The sequence below is a fragment of the Piliocolobus tephrosceles genome, chromosome 21, assembly GCF_002776525.5.
Source record: "Piliocolobus tephrosceles isolate RC106 chromosome 21, ASM277652v3, whole genome shotgun sequence".
Lineage (NCBI taxonomy): Eukaryota > Metazoa > Chordata > Mammalia > Primates > Cercopithecidae > Piliocolobus > Piliocolobus tephrosceles.
This window is the reverse complement of record NC_045454.1, coordinates 46826415-46842821: the sequence shown is the minus strand read 5'-3', so window position 1 is coordinate 46842821 and position 16407 is coordinate 46826415. Positions and strand designations below refer to the sequence as shown.

Below are 16407 nucleotides of genomic sequence, written 5' to 3'. Positions count from 1 at the left end.
AGATGGTTGGGTGTGAATGAGTGAGAAGACTGGGTGTGAATGAGTGAGACGACTGGGTGTGAATGAGTGAGATGGCTGGGTGTGAATGAGTGAGAAGATTGGGTGTGAATGAGTGAGATGGCTGGGTGTGAATGAGACTCAGGTTGGGTGTGAATGAGTGAGAAGACTGGGTGTGAATGAGTGAGAAGGCTGGGTATGAATGAATGTGAGTGGGCACACAAGTGTAAGCCTGCAGGTGTGCTGTGTGAGATGGGGGATCTCGCTATGTTGCCCAGGCTGGTCTCAAACTCCTGGGCTCTGGCAGCTGTGGGTGCTGGCAGCGTGTTCACCTGTGTACCCCCATGTGTGTGGCCAGGATGAGGGGTCTCAGGGCGCAGATGATGACCTGGGCTAGATTGCAAATGACAGTGGGCACTCCTGTACCTACAAGTGTGTGTCTGTGCAGATGCACAGGTACAGACGCCTCCCCAGGCTAGGGCCTCCAGGACACAGGCACACGCATTGTGCACACCCAGCCCCCTCCCTGTGCCCTCCACCACACCCACATCACCCCCACCTGGTCGTGTCCGTGCCAGAGACAAACCAGTTAGGTGACCCCCGAGAACAGAGAGGCCCATTGTTCATGGCTGCTAATCAGCCCTGCCTGCTGGGCCCCCTCCACCGCCGGCCCCCTGATTTCCTGGCCTCCACCAGAGCTTTAGGTGGGGAGAGTCTGAAGCTCCAAGGCCTCCGGGGGGTCCTGTGACTAGGCCATGCTGGGGCTGGGCCCTTGGTAGAAACAGACCACCACAGCCCAAGGCTTGTTCCAGTCCAATGGGGAAACCGAGTCACACCACTCTAAGACTTGAATGTGTGGACAAGCAAGGTAGAGGGGCTCCAGAGAGGTCCAGGGCCCAGTAGGTTTCCTGCCTGTCTCCCCCCTCCTACCACCAGCATTCAAATGCCGGCTCTGTGGCCTCGGACAGGTCACTTCCCAGCTCTGGGCCTGTTTCTCTTTCATACAGTGGGGATAAGGGTATGACTTGCAGCCAGGCGCAGCGGCTTACGCCTGTAATCCCAGCACTTTGGGAGGCCAAGGCAGGAGGCTCGCTTGAGCCCAGGAGTTCAAGACCAGCCTGGGCAACATGATGAGACCTCGTCTCTACAAACAATTTAAAAATTGGCCAGGTGCGGTGTCTCATGCCTGTAATCCCAGCACTTTGGGAGGCTGAGGCGGGTGGATCACCTGAGGTCAGGAGTTCGAGACCAACCTGACCAACATGGTGAAACCCCATCTCTACTAAAAATACAAAAAATTAGCCGGGCGTGGTGGTGCATGCCTGTAATCCCAGCTACTTGGGAGGCTGAGGCAGGAGAATTGCTTGATTGAACCTGGGAGGTGGAGGTTGCAGTGAGCCGAGACTGTGTCACTGCACTCCAGCCTGGGCAACAAGAGCGAAACTCCGTCTCAAAAATAAATAAAAATAAAAAATAAAAATAAAAATTGGCTGGGTGTGGTGGTGCATGCCTGTGGTCTCAGTTACTTGGGAGGCTGAGACGGGAGGATCACCTGAGCTGGGTAGGTCAAGGCTGCAGTGGGCGCTGTGATTGTACCACTGCACTCCAGCCTGGGCAACAGAGCGAGATCCTGTCTCAAAAAAGAAAAAATAAATAAATAAAAGGATATTACCTTCTTCTTAGGACGCTTGTAAGGTTGGAATGACTTTATCTGTGTTAAGTTTGTAAAATGGGGTTGGACATAAAGTAGGTGATCACTAAGAATAAAGGGGATGATGGCCAGGCGCGGTGGCTCTCGCATGTAATCCCAGCACTTGGGGATGCCAAGGCGGGCGGATCACCTGAGGTCAGGCGTTCAAGACCAGCCTGGTCAACATGGCGAAACCTCATCTCCAGTAAAAATATAAAAATTGCCAGGTGCAGTGGCTCACGCCTATAATCCCAGCGCTTTTGGAGGCCGATGCGGGTGGATCACGAGGTCAGGAGATCAAGACTATCCTGGCTAACACAGTGAAACCCCGTCTCTACTAAAAATACAAAAATTAGCTGGCTGTGGTAGTGTGGCGTGTGCCTGTAGTCCCAGCTACTCGGGAGGCTGAGGCAGGAGGATCACTCAAAAATCAAACAAACAAAAACAACAACAACAGAAACAAACACAAAAATTACTTAGGCATGGTGGCACGTTCCTGTAATCCCAGCTACTTGGGAGGCTGAGGCAGGAGAATCGCTTGAACCCAGGAGGTGGAGGTTGCAGTGAGCTGAGATTGCACCACTGCACTCCAACCTGGGCAACAGAGTGAAACTGCATCTCAAACAACAACAACAACAACAAAAAAAGAACACACACAAAGGAATGAAGGGGATGAGTTTGACATCTGACAAAATGCTGCTGCTGCCATCTGCTTCCACAAAACCTCAAGAATGGAATGTCCTGCCCATGGCCCACACGAGGCCCTGCACGAGCTGCTGCATCCCCTTCCCAACCTCCCCTCCTCTCTCTCTTCCCCTGCTCACTCTGCTCAGATGCACAGGCCTCCTCGCTGTTCCTCAAACACGCCAGGTGTGGGCCTGCCCCAGGGCCTTTGCACAGGCAGTGCCTCTGCCTGGAACACCTGCTCCCAGATTTTCTTATGACTGACTTCTTACACTTGGGTCTTAGTGCATGCGTCACCTCCTCAGGGAGGGGCCCCCTGCCCACTCCCAGTGAATCTAGGCCCATTCATGATAGTCACCTTGTTTATTATGCACTGACTGTATACTAAGCCCAGAGACTTCAACTGTGGTCTCTTTTTCATCCTCCCAATAAACCCATCCATCCATCCATTCACTCAGACAGGAAACTCTGGACCCTCCAATTCAGAATCTGGGCCACCCAGTGCCTTTTTTTTTTTGAGACGGTGTGACGGTGTTTCACTCTGTCACCCAGGCTAGAGTGCAGTGGTGTAATCTCAGCTCACTGCAACCTCTGCCTCCTGGTTTCAAGTGATTCTCCTGCCTCAGCCTCCCAAGTAGCTGGGATTACAGGTGCACGCCACCTCACCCAGCTAATTTTTGTATTTGTAGTAGAGCTGGGGTTTCACCATATTGGCCAGGCTGGTCTTAAACACCTGACCTCAGGTGATCTGCCCTCCTCAGCCTCCCAAAGTGCTGGGATTACTACAGACATGAGCCATCATACCCGGCCAGCCTAGCTTCGTGTTCATTCATTCATTCATCATTCAGCAAATGTCTATGAGCGCCTATTCTGTGCCAGTGAACCAGATGGGCTGGCCCTGGGGGAGAATCAACTTCCCCTGCAAATTCGCTCTCATCAGATAGATCCCCAGGCTGGTCTAGGATTTGTTTAGACGCCCTCATGTTGGCGAGCTCATTCCTTACTAAGAATAACCACCACCAATACCAGAGTCTCAAGTACCAGCAATAGTGGTGAGGCAAGTTCTCGGGGTGACTACAGTGTCTGCTCCCAAGCCCAGCCCATATGGTGTGTGCTATGTCAAAGAACCTGCGTTCGAATCCCACATCCTTTTCTAGCCCTTGGGCAAGTCCCTACCCATTTTGTGCCTCGGTTTGCCTAGCTGTAAAATGGAGATAGTAATGCCTCTCTTGTGGGCTCAGCACCGGGCCTGTTACACAGCTGGTGCTTAATAAATGTGTCCTGTTACTTAAGGTCTGGTGTGTGTAGCTCCTGTGGTCCCCATCCATGGGGGTGAGCGGGGTGGAGAAGGGGTGGTTCGAGTTTCTGCGCATCAGCACACGGGGCGCAGTCCATGCAAATGAAATGCGAATCCCACGCAAATAAATCTCCGCGCGGTGCAGGGCAGCGCATAAAGCTGGAGGTACAAGGTGCATGCACGGCGGTGGGGCACCTGGGGATCCCACGAGCCGAGCCCAGGCCCGGAGGCGCTGACCCATATCCAACCTGGCTTTCAGCGCTCGGTGTAAATGTTTACACCTGGCCGGCCGCCAGGCTCCTTGCCACCCCACACTAGGCAGGCAGGAGGGGGAATGTAAACTCGGGCTGGGGGCCATGGGATGCTGGGGAGGAGCCCAGACAGCGTCGGGTGTGGTGGGTGTGTACATGTGAGTTATTAAACACTGACTACATGCAGTGAGGAGGATGCCACCAGGCACTCTCAGCACCCAGTGCCCGAATGGGGAAAGCTCAGGGCACTCCGGGGGGCCCACTAGCCCCCCTGCACCAGCCAGAGGTTAAAGTGAATAGGGTAGGCAGTCATAGAAGGCTTCCTGGAGGAGGTGCCCTCCAAGCTGAGATTGCAAGGGGAGTGGGCGCTAGGTACAGTGGCTCATACCTGTAATCCCAGCTCTTTGGGAGACCAAGGTGGGAGGATCGCTTGAGCCCAGGAGTTTAAGACCAGGCTGGGCAACATTGTGAGACTCCCTCTCTATTAAACCAAAAAACAAAAATTAAAAAAAAAAAAATTAAAAATTAGCCAGGCATGGTGGCTCACGCCTGTAGTCAGTCCTAGCTGCTAGGGAGGCTGAGGTGGGAGGATCGCTTGAGCCTAGGAGGTGGAGGCTGCAGTAAGTCGTGATCACACCACTGCATTCCAGCCTGGGCGACAGAGCAAGACCCTGTCTAAGAAAAAAAAATAGAGAGAGAAAAAGAAAGAAAGAGAGAGAAAGGAAAGAAGGAAGGGAGGGAGGGAGCAAGGAAGGAAGGAAGGAAGAAAGGAAGGGAGGGAGGGAAAGGAAAGAAAGGAAAGGAAAGGAGGGAGGGAGGAAGGGAAAGAAAGAGAAAAAAGAAAGAGAGGAGGCTGGGTGCGGTAGCTCACGCCTGTAATCCCAGCACTTTGGGAGGCCAAGGTGGGCAGATTACTTGAGGTCAGGAGCTTGAGACCAGCATAGCTAACAGGGTGAAACCCGTCTCTATTAAAAATACGAAAACTAGCTGGGCCCGGTGGCTCACGCCTGTAATCCCAGCACTTTGGGAGGCCAAGGTGGGCGGATCACGAGGTCAGGAGATCGAGACCACAGTGAAACCCCCTCTCTACTGAAAATACAAAAAATTAGCCGGGCACGGTGGCTGTAGCGCCTGTAGTCCCAGCTGTCTCCGGAGGCTGAGGCAGGAGAATGGCGTGAACCCGGGAGGCGGAGCTTGCAGTGAGCCGAGATCGCGCCACTGCACTCCAGCCTGGGCGGCAGAGCGAGACTCCGTCTCAAATAAATAAATAAATAAATAAATAAATAAATAAATAAAAATAAAAAATAAAAAAAATAAAAATACGAAAACTAGCCGGGTGTGGTGGCGGGTGCCTGTAATCCCAGCTACTGGGGAGGCTGAGACAGGAGAATCACTTGAACCCGGGAGGCGGAGGTGGCGGTGAGCTGAGATTGTGCCACTGCAGTCCAGCCTGGGCAACAGAGCGAGACTCCATCTCCAAAAGGAAAAAGAGAAAAAGTTAAAAAGAAAGGGGAGTGGGAGTGGGGAGGGAGGGAAGAAGTGTTCTCCAGGGAAACACCTGTCTGTGCAAAAGCCCGGAGCCGGGACTCAGTGTCGGGGCAGCTCTGGCCCATTGCTAACCACTTCTGGGCATGCTTATCCCTCTGGATGGGAAACAGGCTCAGAGAGGGGCAGAGTCAATGGAGGACACTAGCCTGTAGGGAACAGTGTCAGCCCCGGATTCCTGCCTCCACACGATCCTAAACACCACCCTCCCCGCGCCCTTGTCCTACAGTGCCACCTGCCGGAAATGACCTCTCCTCCTTTCACTCTTCCCCCTGGCTCCTCAGCTGCAGTCTCTCCGGCCTCCTCGCTGTTCCTGGGATACGCCACGCTCAGTCCGGCCTCGGGGCCTTTGCACTGGCTGTGTCCCCTGCCTGTGATGTCGTTCTTCTCTGCCTGGTCAACTCCTACCTTTGTTCAAGTCTGGACCCTGTCATCGGCTCCTCAGGAAGGCACTCCGGGACCCCCAGATGGGGGCGGTTCCCTGTGACTCCTGGCACGGAGCCCAACCCCTTCCTTGTTCAATGGTTCCTTGAGGAACCATTCCCATGTGATTATCGACCATTTGGCAGGCGTTGTTCAAAGTCAAAGGCCCCACACTGAGTCCTGGCCCAGCGCCCTGCGCCTGTTCGTTGCTGGAGGGACAGACAGGGGGCGTGCGGCTGACCATCCCGTGCCCGCAGGCTGAGGATGCAGCGCTGGAAGGCGGCGGCCTTGGCCTCAGTGCTCTGCAGCTCCGTGCTGTCCATCTGGATGTGTCGAGAGGGCCTGCTTCTCAGCCACCGCCTCGGACCTGCACTGGTCCCGCTGCGCCGCCTGCCTCGAACCCTGGACACCCGGATTGCCCGCCTGGCCCAGTGTAAGCTCCTCCTTTGTGTGGGGTCAGATACCCCCAACGTAAGGGGTAGAATTTCAGGCAGTGAAGTGGGAGGCGGCGGGGGTCATAAGTTTTTAAAAGATAGTGCCAGCCAGCCGGGCGCGGTGGCTCACACCTGTAATCCCAGCACTTTGAGGCGGGCGGATCACCTGAGGTCAGGAGTTCAAGACCAGCCTGACCAACATGGTGAAACCCCGTCTCTACTAAAAATACAAACTTAGCTGGGCGTGGTGGTACGTGCCTGTAATCCCAGCTACTCGGGAGGCTGAGGCAGGAGAACTGCTTGAACCCGGGAAGCAGAGGTTGCAGTGAGCCGAGATCATGCCGATGTACTCCAGCTCAGTGATGGAGTGAGACTCCATCTCAAAAAAAAAAAAAAAAAAAAAAAAAAAAAGGATAGGGCCAGCAAGCCCTGTTGCAGGGAGTCAGGGACAGACATCCTAAAAGATTATTCAGGGCAAGGCATGGTGGCTCCTGCCCTATAATCCCAGCACTTTGGGAGGCCGAGACAGGAGGATCTCTTGAGCCCAGGAGTTCATGACCAGCCCGGGCAACGTAGTGAGACCTCCATCTCTACAAAAAACTTTAGAAATTAGCCAGGTGTGGTGGCGCATGCCTGTAGTTCCAGCTACTTGGGAGGCTGGGGTGGGAGGATCACTTGAGCCCAACAGTTCAAGGCTGCAGCGAGCTATGATTGCACCACTACACTCCAGCCTGAGCAACAGAGCATGACTCTGTCTCAAAACATTATAATAATAAATACATTTTCTAAAAAAAGATGGGGTGGAGGGAGGTTGCAAATTCCCCCAATGGCCTGGTGGAGCTAGGGTGACTTCTGGGAACTGGGGTCTTTCGGCTTAGCTGTCACAAGGAATTAGGCTCTGCCCTGAGGTCTTGTGGGGGCCAGATGGAGATTAGACCTGGGCATTCGCCTGGTTGGCCCCTGTGGCGCGGGGGGCGGGGGCGGTGGGAGGAGAGAGAGGCTGGATCTGAGGTCCCAGTGATCTGCCCCAGGGGACAGGCACCAAGGGGAGGCGGGAGATGGAGCGGGAGCTAAAAACCAGAAGAGAGACCCAGAGATTTGGAGGGGTGAGGGGGGGTGGAGAGAGAGAGAAAGGAGAGACAGGGCTGGGGGCACAGACACGGGCAAAAGCACTGCTATAGGGACAAAAAAATGCCCACCCTGAGGGCAAGACCCTCGCCCAACTCCCCACCACTCCCTAATGCCTGCCCCACCACAAGTGCTGTGGGGTGAGGGTGGTGCCTGGGCCCTGACCCCTGTGCCCACGCACATGTCCATGCGTGCGCCTGTGTGGGCATCTGAGACGCAGACGCCGGCAGGGTGCGTGTGCCGTGCCTTTGGGTGTGGGCCATGAGTACGCCCCTGTGCACGTCTGCACCCGCCCCTGCCAGCCCACACAATCCTCTTTTCTTGTCCTTACAATGCACAAGGGTGGCCTCCGGCACGAGCTCCACTTCTGTCCTCCCACCACTTCCCTCTGCAAGTGGCACGAAGTCCTTCCTAGGACGTCGGGACAGAGACCTGGGTGGGGCCCCAAAAGCCAGTGCTCCAGGACTTGAGGGGGAAAAGCAGGAATGGAGGAATTTCAGGCACTGGGGAGGGTCAGGGCCCATGGACGGGTGCCTGCCTGCCCTACAGCAAAAAAGGAGCAGCCACTGATCCCCAAGTCCCCATGTTCTAGGCTCCATGGTGGAATTTCAGGCTGGGGACTTTGTGTTCTAGCCCCCTGTGCAAGCAGCCAGCCCCGTTGCAGAGGCAGGGACAGACATCCTAAAAGATTATTCACTGTTGCCGGGCGCGGTGGCTCACACCTGTAATCCCAGTACTTTGGGAGGCCGAGGTGGGCGGATCACGAGGTCAGGAGATCAAGACCATTCTGGCTAACACGGTGAAACTCTGTCTCTACTAAAACTACAAAAAAATTAGCCGGGTGTGGTAGCGGGTGCCTGTAGTCCCAGCCATTCGGGAGGCTGAGGCAGGAGAATGGCGTGAACCCGGGAGGCGGAGCTTGCAGTGAGCCGAGATTGTGCCACTGCACTCCAGCCTGGGCGACAGAGCGAGACTCCGTGTCAAAAAAAAAAAAAGATTATTCATTGTTTATATGGAATTCAGATTTAGCCGGGCATCTGTATTGTATGTGGCAAGCCCACAAATGTCTGCTTCAATTCACCCCTCTAGGGTTGGGCGTGCCCCTAACTAACCCCCCAGCACAGTCCCGGCCACTCCAGTCCTGCTCCATGGCTTAAAGAACACTGACTAGGTTTCTCAGTCATCGGCCACCCCCGGCACTGACTTCCTACCCTCTCAGCCCCAGCCAAGACAGAGATCATGCAAGCTTCAGGGAACAGACAGGGCAACTGAGGCCTGAGGTTGCCAGTGGCAAAAGTGGCAGAGTCAGGCTCTGAGGCTGGGTTTGTCTTGTTTCTGAGACCCCCTGTGGGAACAGACATCTCCTCCCCCACCAAACCCCAGGAGACAGACAGCCCCTCCTTCCCCAGGGCCACCCAGAGGCTCATTCTTTTGACAGCCAGGTGCACCAGCCCTGGGGGCAGGTGGGGACTAAACTCAAGATTTCCTCTCCCAACCACAAGCGTGACTGCCACCTGCTCTGGGGCTGGGAGTCCCCTGCCTTCTGGTCTGCCAGTAGCGCTGCCTGTCATTCCAGCCTCTGCACTTCTCTCCTGGGGCTTCGGAGTTTGGGGGTGGAGCCAGCGCTTGGGTAATAAATTTAGGCTGCCAGGCCCTGGGAATCAGTGACTTGGGCACCTCCTGGCGAGTGTGGGAGAAGGCGGCTGGACCTGGGCCAAACTTGGGTGAACGACGAAGGCAGTTAGAATGTCCTTTAAGCCCGTCTCTCTTGGCCACCTGGTAATGATGTGACCTTGGGATGGTCCATTTTGTCACCTGTCACATGAGGGTGGCCCTGACAGTAGCTGCTGGCACTCCATGGAGTGGGGGCCCCACACAGGCCTAGAACGCAGTAGGCTGCAGTACCTGCTGCTCCTCTGCATTCTGAGAAACCCACCGCGATTCGTTTCTTGGATAGGGAAACTGAGGCTCCACTGCACAGTGGGGCAACGGGGATGGAGGGAGTCTGAAAAACCCAGGAACTCGGAGCAAACGTCAGGGCCTGAAGAAGGGGCTCTAGAGATAGAGACCTATGACAGCCTCACTAAAGAGGGATGGGGCATGGGAAGCAGCCCCCCCGTGCTGCCCAGAGAGGGTGCACCAGTGTCCTGGGGCAGCCCAGCATAGGGCGGGGTCCATGTAGATTTGCGATGGAGGATGAGGAGAGTGGAGCGGCAATGGGGTGAGAGAGGGGCCCAGAGGAGGTCAGTTAGAGATCCCGGTCAGCTTAGCTCAAGGTGAGACGGGCTGGAAAGCGGCCCAGAAAGGATGAACCAGGTTCTGGGCAGCCAATATAGGCTCAGGGTTCAGAAAGGGGTGCTGGACCAGCGTAGGGGTGTATGTACGTGCCCTCCAGTGCCGCCCAGAGAGGCTGCATGAGCAGCTCCTGCAGAGAGGGTGTGAAAATTTGGGATCTGGGAGTGAGACGAGAAGCCGTCCAGGCCTGGCGTCCCAGCAAGGGTCTTCGTTTGCAGGGGCACAGCGAGGGTAGTGGGCTCCCTCCCATCCCCTGCACCCACTGACCCGCCTCCTTTCTCTTCCTCCCCTCGCAGACCGTGCACTGCTGCAGGGCGCCCCGGATGCGGTGGAGCTGCGCGAGCTGACTCCCTGGGCTGGACGACCCCCAGGTCCGCGCCGTCGGGCGGGGCCCCGGCGGCGGCGCGCGCGTGCGCGGTCTGGGGCGCGGCCGTGCGGGCTGCGCGAGCTGGAGGTGCGCGTGAGCGAGCTGGGCCTGGGCTACGCATCCGACGAGACGGTGCTGTTCCGCTACTGCGCAGGCGCTTGCGAGGCCGCCGCGCGCGTCTACGACCTCGGGCTGCGACGCCTGCGCCAGCGGCGGCGCCTGCGGCGGGAGCGGGTGCGCGCGCAGCCCTGCTGCCGCCCGACGGCCTACGAGGACGAGGTGTCCTTCCTGGACGCGCACAGCCGCTACCACACGGTGCACGAGCTGTCGGCGCGCGAGTGCGCCTGCGTGTGACCCTACCTCACTCGTCCGGAGCGGCGGCCATTCTCCCCGCCCCGACGGCACCACCGGCCGGTCCCGCGACAGACTGCGCGTGCGTAGAGCACGCCGGCGCGGCCCCGGGACTCTCGCGATAACTGTACTGAGATAAAGTGTGGGAACTACAACTGGCTGGTGATTCACCCTCGGCGAGGGGCTCGCGTCGCTGTCTCCGCCGGGAAAGTGGGGACCAGTAGGGCGGCCCAGCTGCAGGGTGGTGGGAGGATGCCGTTTGCTTTGGGGGAAGGGTAGATGCAAAGTGGCTCCAGTTTATGGCAGACAAAAAGGAAAAATGGGGTGAATGGGGCTATGTTGGCAGGGACCGTCTTTCCTGCCTCCCTACGGGTCCCTCTGCCCGTCCCGAGCGTGTCCCGGTCCGTACCTCTTTCCTGTGTGGGTTTCTGGGGAGGGGGAAGGGGAGCTACGCTCCGGATGAAGAGACCGAGGTCTAGGTGGACCCAGTTTCCCCAGCTTGTTCCCTTCCGTACCTCCCTTCCCCAGCTTGTTCCCTTCCGCGGTGTGGGCTTCTGGGATGAAGACTCTGAGGTCTAGGTGGACCCAGTTTCCCCAGCTTGTCCCCGACTGCACCTCTCTGCTATGTGGACTTCTGGAGAGGGGGGAAGGGAGCCACACTGGGGGTGAGGAGCCGGAGGTCCAGGTGGAATCAGTTCCCCAGAGTCTCCCCGTCCGCACTTCTCCCGCTATGTGGGCTTCTAGGGAGGGGGAAGGGGGAGCCACTCTGGGTGAGGAGACGGAGGTCCAGGTGGACCGAGACCTCCCTTGCCCGACGGCCTCCTCGGGCCGGTCTTCCCCCACCAGGGTGAGCTGAAAGCCACTATCTCCTTCCCTCCAGCTACTAAAAATACCCGCACGCTGCCCACCTCCCGGCGGGGAGAGGCCTGGGGCGGGCGCCAGCCCCATCCAGCCCGAAGCCGGCGCCTGCTGGGGTAGAGCTGGGTCCCCAGAGACCTGGGTCCTCGGCCCATAAAAGCCCTGGCCGGGCCTCGAGGGGGGATTTACGACAAGCCCCTGCGGAGGATGGAAAAAGCCCGGCTCGGTGTTTAGATTTGCCCACGGTGTCACCTTGATGCTTGGCAGGCCCGGGGTGTTGGGTTGCCAGAGCGCGGGAGGGGTCGGCGGGTCCCACGGTCGGTCTGAGGGGCGGGGAAGGGGCGGGCATTGCGAGCCCAGGGCAGGCCCCGGCGAGGCGAGACTCCTCCCCTCCTGCCCCTCAGACTGGGGGTTCCCAAGGCTACAACCCTTCTCCTTAGCTGGGCCCCCTCCACTCCTTCCCACACGTCTGCCCTTAGGACCACCCTCTAACCACAGAGTCCCTTCCCAGGCTCAGCCCGCACCTCCCCGCCTCCCCCCCCCCACCCCGCCCCGGACCCCGGCAAAGCTGGAGGGCACAGATCAGAAACTGCCCCCAGGGAGAATCACCCAGACATACAGGAACATCCCTGGCCCCAGGCTCCCGGGGACCTACAGCTACAGCTAGAGACACTCAAGGCGGCTAATCAGCAGGACTTCCAGAGGGCCCTGAGAGCAGGGCTTGGCGGCCAGGCCCAAGCCCGTGGGTGGTCTGCTTGGGAAGCAGTTTCAGGGCTGCCGCTGGCTGGGGTCCCCGCCCACCCCCGCAATCTTCCGACTCTTGAGGTTTGAGGTAGTGGATTCCTCCACCTTTTGGGCCGACTCAGCCTGGCCTCCGCAGAGAGGCTGGAGTTTCCAGACGCTGCGGAAGCCCAAGAGACGCTTACTCTGAGCCTCAGTTTCCCCATCCTAGATGGCCTGGCCTCAGAGAGAGGAGTGTTGTTCAGCCCAGGACGCACAGTGAGAAAGCTGACCCTCAGGGGTCTGCCGCCCCAGAAGCTCACACATGCCACTGTGTGCGTGTGTATGTGAGTGTCGTCCACCCTCCCGGGCCTCCCGGACCTCAGCCTTCCTGTCTGTCACCCAGATCCAGTGTCCCAGCCACAGGGCACCAGGCCCAGCCCCCCAGGGAATTGGAGCATAAATAAAGGGAGAAACCCCTGCAATTCCCTGGGGCCGCGCGGTTGTCATCAGCCCATCGGCACAGCAGTGTGAGACCACACACGAGCACACTCGAGACACAGAGACCACCAGCCACAAAGGGTCAGCAGGCAGGACCCATGATCCTACACAGTCACCTTCCACACTCAGAACTGCACACTCAGGAAGGGATACTCCCTCTTTCTTTTTCTTTTCTTGAGACAGTCTTACTCTGTTGCCCAGGCTGGACTGCAGTGGTGCGATCACGGCTCCCTGCAACCTCTGCCTCCCGGGTTCAAGCGATCCTTGTGCCTCAGCCACCTGGGTAGCTGGGACTGCAGGCACCGGCCACCACACCCAGCTAATTTGTTTGTTTTGAGAGGCATCTCACTCTGTAGCCCAGGCTGGAGTGCAGTGGCGCGATCTCGGCTCACTGCAACCTCCGACTCTCTGGTTCAAGCGATTCTCCTGCCTCAACTTCCCAAGTAGCTGGGATTACAGGCACGCACTACCATGCCCAGCTAATTTTTGTATTTTTAGTAGAGATGGGTTTCACCATGTTGGCCAGGATGGCCTCAATCTCCTGACCTTGTGATCCTCCTGCCTTGGCCTCACAAAGTGCTGGGATTACAAGCCTGAGCCACTGTGCCCAGCCCGGCTAATTTTTTTTTTTTTTTTTGGTATTTTTAGTAGGGACTCGGTTTCACCATGTTGGCCAGGCTGGTCTTGAACTCCTGACCTCAGGTGATTCTCTCACCTCAGCCTCCCAAAGTGCTGGGATTACAGGCATGAGCCACCACGCCCAGCCTGAGAGGAACACTCTCAAAGTCACTTCTCATTCACAAAAGCACAGAGCATCACTCCTGTGGTCACAGACACACACTCAGGGTGCACACACAGCCCCAGTCACTCACAATCCATTCCATCACATCTGCTGACACACTTACACACATGCACAGCCCTGCAGCAGCCACATAGTGAGAGACCCACATAGTCACAGCCCTGCACACTCAGAGAGGGGCCCTTGAACTGTCGCGGATGCAAAGGCGCACTCAAGGGCAAGACACGGTGGCTGACGCCTGTAATCTCAGCCCTTTGGGACGCTGAGGTGGGACGATCACTTGAAGCCAGGAGTTCAAGACATAGTGAGAAACCACTGGACAACATAGCGAGACCCCATCTCTCAAAAAAAAAAAAAAAAAAAAAAAGAGCTGGACGTAATGGTGCATGCTTGTAGTCCCAGCTACTTGGGAAGCTGAAGTGGGAGGATCACTTGAGCCCAGGAGTTCAAGGTTGCAGTGAACCGTGATCATGACACTGCACTCCAACCTGTCTCTAAAACAATAAATAAAATAAAAAACACTCCCAGGGCATTCATGGTCAGTCTCACGCTTGGAATAATCACACGAATACACATCCCTGTTATATGTAGTCTGCATGACATAAACACAGTCACACCTGCAGCCACACCCACAGTGGTGTGTTCCTAGCAGCCACACGGTGGCAGTCACATTGAGTGTCGCCCCAGCCATGGGCATTTCGATGCTGAAGGTCACCCACACGCCCACCACCTTCTTTCTCAGGGAACCTCTGCCCTTCTCCGTCCTGTCCCTAATAACTCAGCTGACTTATCTGGCCCCACCTGGCACTGTGTCTGGGCAGGGAAGGTCCCCTTGTCCCAGCCAGGCCCTACTTTGACCCCCAGGCAGCTTGGCCCCCACTCCCCACCCACACTGGTCCTTCCTGACCCCACTCTGTCAGATCCCACCCCCAGGAAGCAGCTGGAGATGCATCTCACAGGGCTCTGACACCTACCTCCAGCTCCATAGAAAGGTCTAGAACAGGGTTTTTCTTTCTTTCTTTTTTTTTTTGAGACGGAGTTTCACTCTGTCTCCCAGGCTGGAGTGCAGTGGCTGGATCTCAGCTCACTGCAAGCTCCGCCTCCCGGGGTCACGCCATTCTCCTGCCTCAGCCTCCTGAGTAGCTGGGACTACAGGCGCCGCCACCTCGCCCGGCTAGTTTTTTGTATTTTTTAGTAGAGACGGGGTTTCACCGTGTTAGCCAGGATGGTCTCGATCTCCTGACCTCGTGATCCGCCCGTCTCGGCCTCCCAAAGTGCTGGGATTACAGGCGTGAGCCACCGCGCCCAGCCCCTAGAACAGGGTTTTTCTATCTCTGGACACTTGGAACCAGATTGGTTGTGGTTGTGTTGTGGGAGCATCCTGTGCATCGTAGGGGGTTCGGAGTAACCCGGCCTCTGCCTGCTAGGTGACCTCGTCCCCCTTCCTCACTTCGATGGCCAAAAGTGTCTCCAGACCTTGCTGAATGTCCTGGGGGCAGAATCACCCTGGGGAGAGAACCACTATCCTAGAATGAAGAGAACGCATCATCAGCTTTCTTTTCCTTTCTCTTTTTTTTTTTTTTTTGAGATGGAGTCTTGTTCTTGTCACCCAGGCTGGAGTGCAATGGCATGATCTGGGCTCACAGCAACCTCTACCTCCTGCGTTCAAGCAAGTCTCCTGCCTCAGCCTCCCAAGTACCTGGGATTACAGGCACCCGCCACCACGCCGGCTAATTTTTTGTATTCTGAGCAGAGATGGGGTTTCACCATGTTAGCAAGGCTGGTCTCAAACTCCTGACCTCATGTGATCCACCTGCCTTGGCTTCCCAAAGTGTTGGGAGTACAGGCGTGAGCCACCGCGCCCAGCCTCATCATTGGTTGTCTTTGCAATATTACATCTGGAAACGGTACCGTCATTGTCCCTCTGCAGCCCTCACAGGCAGCTAACAACATCATAAACAAATCAGCCAGAACCATCACTCATGGGAGGGGCCCCAAGGGCGCCAGTTCCCAGGGCCCAGTGCCCTCCAGGGTGAGGTCCCCAGGAGGCGAGGCTCCTAGCAGGTGACATTCAGTGTGGCAAGGTCTCTGGGAGCAGGTCCCAGCAGGTAAAGTCCCCAACAGCCGAGGTCCCCAGTAGGCAAAGTCCCCAGGAGATGAGGTCCCCAGCAGGCCAGGCTTCTGCAGGGGACGCTCCTGGAAGCCAGCATGTGAAATCCCAGGTAAGTGACATGCCTGGCCACCAAAGACTCCAGCAGGTGAGGTCCCAGGAAAGGGAGGACCCAGGTAGGTGAATCCCCAGGCAGGTGAAGCTTCAGGCAAGCGAGTCCTTAGGTAGATGAGGCCCCACCTCAGCAGGTGAGGCCCCAGGAAAATGAGGTTCCCAGCAGCCCAGGCCCCACACTGGCCTCTCAGGTGAACCAAGCCGCTATGCTGCGCACCGTCTGGTACCTGGATTCCTCCTGCAGTTTCCAGCAGGCCTTGCAGAAATCCAGTGCCCAGCTGGAGAAGCGAGGCCGCAGTGTCTCCCGCCAGCGAAAGTACCTCAGGTAGCGGGCGTGGTCCTTGTCCAGCTCCTGCAGGTATCGGGCCAGGTCCTTGGGGCTCTGGAAGTCGTCCACGTGGATGAAGGCATCGGGTGGCAGGAACCTCTCATAGTTGCTTCTGCTGGGCCCCAGCACCACGGGCACGGCCCAGGCCTCCAGGGCGTTCTTCCACAGCTTCTCGGTGATGTAGTCAGGGTGCAAGGAGTTCTCGAAGGCCAGGTAGAACTTGTACCTGGACAGCGTCTCCATCATGGTCCCCCTGGGCAGGGGCTTGTGGGATTTCCCGTACACATCCACCTTGAGATGGGCCTGCAGGCTCTGGTAGTAGCGCACCCTGGCCGAGTCCGGCTTCCAGTTGGACACCGCCCAGGCCACCAGCTCGGTCTTGGCCGAGAGGTTGAGCGGTGGGTGGGCAGGTTGGCCGGACCACGGTTCCAGCCAGCCGTAGGGCGTGAAGATGTCAGAGTCGCTGCGGTAGGACATGGTGAGATTGAAGTATCCGTCCAGGGCTTGCAGGTGCC

At 57.2% G+C, this 16407-nt stretch overlaps 2 protein-coding genes across 2 annotated transcripts; one reads left to right on the top strand and one right to left on the bottom strand.

Annotated features, from left to right (window-relative positions):
* The first annotated feature begins 5752 nt into the window (after positions 1-5752).
* On the top strand, positions 5753-10613 carry NRTN (neurturin). The gene is made up of 2 exons (XM_023198071.3): positions 5753-6320; positions 10041-10613. Exons 1-2 carry the CDS (start codon positions 6152-6154, stop codon positions 10463-10465), a joined length of 594 nt encoding a protein of 197 aa, XP_023053839.1. The 5' UTR covers positions 5753-6151; the 3' UTR covers positions 10466-10613.
* A 4707-nt stretch (positions 10614-15320) lies between these two features.
* LOC111532485 (galactoside 3(4)-L-fucosyltransferase) lies at positions 15321-16401 on the bottom strand. The gene is made up of 2 exons (XM_026455616.1): positions 15792-16401; positions 15321-15690 (listed from the first exon to the last, which is right to left on the bottom strand). Exons 1-2 carry the CDS (start codon positions 16367-16369, stop codon positions 15321-15323), a joined length of 948 nt encoding a protein of 315 aa, XP_026311401.1. The 5' UTR covers positions 16370-16401.
* Between the last annotated feature and the right edge of the window lie 6 nt (positions 16402-16407).